At 38.3% G+C, this 5,633-nt stretch overlaps 1 protein-coding gene across 1 annotated transcript; it reads left to right on the forward strand.

The window, feature by feature from the left end:
- Positions 1-669: 669 nt before the first annotated feature.
- Positions 670-5,246, forward strand: LOC122130174 (ribonuclease inhibitor-like; the record flags this gene model as incomplete). The annotated part of the gene is made up of 4 exons (XM_042704810.1): positions 670-674; positions 771-944; positions 4,669-4,842; positions 5,064-5,246. Coding segments are annotated over exons 1-4 (536 nt in total), but the record flags the coding sequence as incomplete, so codon positions are not given.
- Positions 5,247-5,633: the final 387 nt, after the last annotated feature.

The raw sequence follows: 5,633 nt of genomic DNA on the forward strand, positions 1-5,633 counted from the left end.
CCTGATAGAGCTGCATCTGAGTGGGAATAAACTAGGACACTCAGGAGTGAAGCAGATTTCTGTTCTACTGGAGAATCCACACTGTAAACTACAGACACTGCGGTAAGTACAAAACATTTAATGAGCAGAAACTGATGAAACTGGCAGAAAGTTATTTTCAATAATGAATAAATCATCTGAAAATGTTACATTCATTAAATGCTGGTTTACATATACTGACTGGTATATGTAGTGTTGGTTTTAAAGCCCAAACCATATACGGTTTTGTTTTTGGAAAACAATAAATGTATGAACAAGACCAAAAACATTTGTTAATAGCAGTAATCAGTTAATCAACAACAATTTTAAACCGATTCATCAATGAAATTTCCCCTTTCTCGTAGACTTTCTGACTGTAGAATAACAGGAGATGGATACGCTGCTCTGACTTCAGCTCTGAAATCAAACCCCTCACACCTGGTGGAGCTGGACCTGAGAGGGAACGACCCTGGAGACTCAGGAGTGAAGCTGCTCACTGATTTACATAATTTACTTGATGATCCATATTGTAAACTGAAGACAATTAGGTGAGAATTTTAACAAATACAACTGATTATTGAAATAATTTTAAAAGAAAATTCACAGCTCATGAAGAATGTGAACAACGAATTTACAGAGATTACAGATATTATGAGGTTATGGAGGGTTAAATGTGTAATACATTGTATTGGCTGTTATTTTTTCTGATTTGTTATTTGTCTGATGTAAACATATTCCTCCTCTCTCTGAAGGTTGTTGAAGAGTGATGCAGCAGAGAAAGCCTGTGTGTATCTGACATCAGTTCTGGGTACAAACCCCTTACTCCTGACAAAGCTGGATCTGGGTGGGAAGACACCAGGAGACTCAGGAGTGAAGCAGTTCTGTGCTCTACTGGGGGATTCACACTGCAAACTGAAGACACTTAAGTGAGTGTTGCCATGTTTTCCATATGTGTAGTTGGAAAATAACATTTCCTCTTCATGCATAACAATTCATTTTGAGTTTCTTAGGCAGGTAGTTTTCTTTCTGTTCCTCTTAACATGCATGGTTCAAATGTATTACTAGAAGTTATAATAATATAATTTTGCTTCTTACATGTATGTCTGAAACCTTTCTTTTCTATGTTTATGAATAAATGAGAATGCAGGAACTATAATTGATCTGTTTGATGATGGCTTTGCAGTGATCAGCTCAGAATAGCTGCGTTTCCACTATCGGGCAAGTGTGAGCTAGGGCTATTTTCGGACCAACCAGTGCTAATGGCCAGGGTCCCTTAACGCTTAAAATTCTTGTTAAAGCTCCACGAGTTTTTGTCCTAGAGACATAAAAAGAACACCCACAGCAACCTTGAACCCTTTACTTTTAAATATATATACAGTTTGAAAATAAAATATAAATAAGCACTTTGTAAGGAGAATAGAGCTGATCTCTTGCACATTTCAGTCTGTGAGGAGAGGTTTCTGCTCCTAAGGATCCACACATTAGCAAATGACAGCTATTCATATGATAAGTAATGGTGATTCAGTGATCTCTATTGGGCCATGGTGTGGCGAGAAAACCTGTGGGGGTAGTGGGCCATTGTCTTTGTCTGAGGTGTCCCAGGTAACTCATCAATATGCATTTGTAGGGACACACATTTTGGAGAGGCACAGGTCACTCTGCTATTATAAATATGTAGTAGTGAAACCACACACACTTTCTGAATGCTAAACTCACATATGTATAGCCAACACCTATGTTTACAAGGTTCAGAGTTCAAAAGTCTCGGTCCAAAATCTTTACAATGTTTTTTTGTACAAATTCTGAGCAGCTCTGAATGAAGGTTTTCGTAAGGGTGATTTTACATTTGATTTAAATACAATTTTATTTTACTACATTTCTTCTACTCTAATGTTGTTATTGCTGATGTCTTCTATAACATAATAATATATCCCACTTGTGCATCAATACTTTTAGTTAGGGGAAATATACAAAAATATCAAGGCATGTGAGACTTCCTAAAAAAGTCAAACAGGCCTGGGCCTCTTAAGGCTTAAGCCACGAGAACAAAAGAGATTTCAAGTCGATAGAAGATTGCAGTAAATTGTCTTAAACCTGCCAGAGTCGTTATATTAATTAAAAGTCAGTTTGTAAACAGAACCAGAACATCAGTACATGTGGTCAATAATTGAAAATAAGTAGTGCTCACTTAAAAAAAGCTATTTAAGTATTACCTACTCAGAATAATCAAGCGGAGTTCACTTAAAAAAAGGAAGTTTATTTACTCAGAATAATTAAGTTGAACTCTTTCACCAATATTAAGTGCACTGAACTTGATTTTTAAGGCTTAAAACTTAATTTTATTTTGTTTTGTTGAGTGAAAATAATTTAGTACATAGAGGTTAAAAGATGTAAGTATAAACATATTTGAATATGAGTTCAGAGAACTTAAAAATTATGACAACGATAACAAAATAAATCAGTATAGCCGATGTATCATTTTTAAGTTAAGTTTACTTAAAAAATAATAATATATGTACTCATTTTATTATGTAATCGGTTACATCAAAAGTTTTAAGTACTCTGAGCAGGTTTACAGTGTATATATTGCATAAGCATAGTTTCCTGGTAGATATCACAGCATGCTAATGTGTCTAAGTTAGTGAAATACATAGCCCATGTTTAAAGCACACCAGTCAAGGTGGGCTAGCATAACATGCTAATCCTTCATTCCTTGCAATGAATTAGCTTTAATAATCATCCATTCTGAATGTGATGGTAATTAAACATCCATACATATTGTGTTCATTTAAGACAGCTGTGATTTGTATAATATGTTGATATTTGATCCACGATTGTTGTGGATCATGACACGCACTGTGTCTATATAGCCTGCCAGCGTCGTGTTTATAACATAGGGCAAATACATTTTTTTTAAAGTTGTAACAGGCTGTCACGGAACGAACCGAGTCAGAGATGGTAATCTTGAGAAATAGAGTTTATGGCAAACGGAACAGACAAGACAGACGACAGGTTGTAGAGACACAGATGACGAGGAAACAGATCCTCTTGCACGCAGGCAAACCCCACATAGGGACGCAGGCTCGAAGCACTGGAGGAAACTCAGGAAACTGGCACTTGAGGCGCAGAAAGAAACAAAACAGAGTCTTACTCTTTAACTTAACTAAACTATCTAACTCACTCCGTACTGTAAAAAAAAACACGAGTCACACTCGGCAAGGCTATGAACAGAACTATAACACAGACTATGAACAAAACTATAATAAACTCGGTAGGGAACTATGGCAATACTCATCCGTATGTCAGGCAGCAGGAAATCCAATGTACTTGTCATGTGCGATACCAGACACAGAGTGAAGGGAGTGAGCTGTATTAGTAGGGACAGTGACAGGTGTGGGTAATTAGTCAACAGGTGTGAGTGATTAGTATTCCGGTGAGTGTGAACGTGGTGCAGGTGAGCGAGTGGAAACCAAAGGGGGCGTGGCTGGTGCAGGTCCGGGCTCTGACGTGACACAGGCTTTGGTTGTACACCCTGGTTGTTGTGCAACTTCATATTTCTTAGCTTTTATGCCTGTGAACCGAACAGACATCTATCAAAGAAATTACAATCTTGTAGGTTGTTCTCCCATACCTAATCAAGCTACCTTTGCACATTTTTATTAGAACAAATATTAAGCAGAGCCCTGATTTTGCATGCTGACCAGATCCAACAATTGTCTATTTACAAATATCCGGTAAGGTTATTTGATAGTGCCTACTTTTGGCGCTGAACCACTCTTACCTGACTCCGCAAACCTCGCTTTGACCTTGACACAGCCGCAAGCACCAGATATGTTGTTTGGCCCAAGGATAATCGGTGGGCCAAAAGCCCCTGAGGAAGCCCCAAGGAGGCACGATAGAGCCCCGGAACAGTGGAACTGGCTTTGGCACGCAGTAGTTTGCACACATTTGGCCCGATAGTGGAAACATGGCTATTATGTTCCTAGTTTTGGAATACTAATTAATTCTACTTCACAGGCTGAGCCAAACTCTTAGTGTGTGTAAGTGTTTCAGGTCTGTCTTAAGCTGCTTGCCTTCAGCCTTCCTCAAGTCATTTTCAACTTTCAATCTTGCACCACACTTTGATATGGTGGTGTTGTAAGGCTGTTTTTAAGTTTAATCTCAAGTTTAGCTGTATAGCTGTTGTATTTCCAGACTATTAATGGCACCGTATATACACTGCATTACAGAATTTAATTACATTCTATAAAACAAACCCATGTATTGACCACATCCGTGTATTAACCACAGTTTATTGAACATTACGTCATGCCATGTAGTTGTGGTGTGAGCACTACTAACGATTTCAAAGTTGCATGAAGTAGGGATGGACATTTCAACCAAAAAACTACCCCTCACCCCTCCCTGCATGCACACACACACACACACACAACCTAAGATTGCTTTTTATTGGTGAGCTGATTTTGAGAAATTAAACTTAACATTGTGTTTCCTGGTTGCTATGGTTATCTTGTTGATATGCTAGGCAGTGGAAAAACTCCCTAAAATGAACAGAAGGAAGATATTTTGGGAGGAACCATGACTCAACAGGGGGGACCCATACTCACCCATACTCTTTTCCCTCTCTCCCTTTCTACTCTGTTTCTACAGGCTTAATGACAGCGGTATAACAGCAGAAGGCTGTGCTGCTCTGACTTCAGTTCTCAGATCAAACCCCTCACACCTGATAGAGCTGAATCTGAGTGAGAATAAACTAGGAGTCTCAGGAGTCAAGCACATCTCTACTCTCCTGGGGAACACAGACTGTAAACTACAGACACTGCTGTAAGTAAAAAGACAAAAAGTATAAGATGAAACAGAGTATTCAAATTATTAATGATTCAAATATAAAAAGAATGTGAAAGTTTTTTTTCTCCATTGAATTATTTATGAAGATACTTTATATACATGGCCTGTTCTTTCTTCTGAGGGGGTCTTAAGCCACTCGGTAATTAAATAATCAGCAACCATTTGTGACTCCATCATGACATCTCTCTTCTCTCTAGTCTTTCTGACTGTGGTGTAACAGGAGATGGATACGCTGCTCTGACTTCAGCTCTGAAATCAAACCCCTCACACCTGGTGGAGCTGGACCTGAGAGGGAACGACCCTGGAGACTCTGGAGTGGAGCTCCTCACTGATTTACATAATTTACTTGATGATCCATATTGTAAACTGAAGACACTTAGGTAAGAACTTGAACTTGAACTTAAGTATCAACTTAAGAACTAGTCTGATCAGCTGTACTGAGATACAACACATATCTAAAAATGACGGGGTAACATCAACATCGAAAACATTTAAATCTTAGATTATTTCACCAAACCCTGGCCTCTGCTAGGATGGTCGGCAATGAAGGAGACTTTAGTACGATTAGCAACTCTGTATGTTGTTGTATTAGCCCAGACTTTTCATTTTGGTTGAAACAGACAACTATAAACAGGCACAAATTACTTTTGTGTCGTCTCAGATGCTGAATATAACTCATATGATGATGAGCCCAGTAGATTATGCTATGAATCACTAACAACTTTTTGAATTTTTGTTGGGATTTTGGTTTCTTGTTCCCTATGCTT

This window comes from Clupea harengus, unplaced genomic scaffold, assembly GCF_900700415.2.
Source record: "Clupea harengus unplaced genomic scaffold, Ch_v2.0.2, whole genome shotgun sequence".
NCBI lineage: Eukaryota > Metazoa > Chordata > Actinopteri > Clupeiformes > Clupeidae > Clupea > Clupea harengus.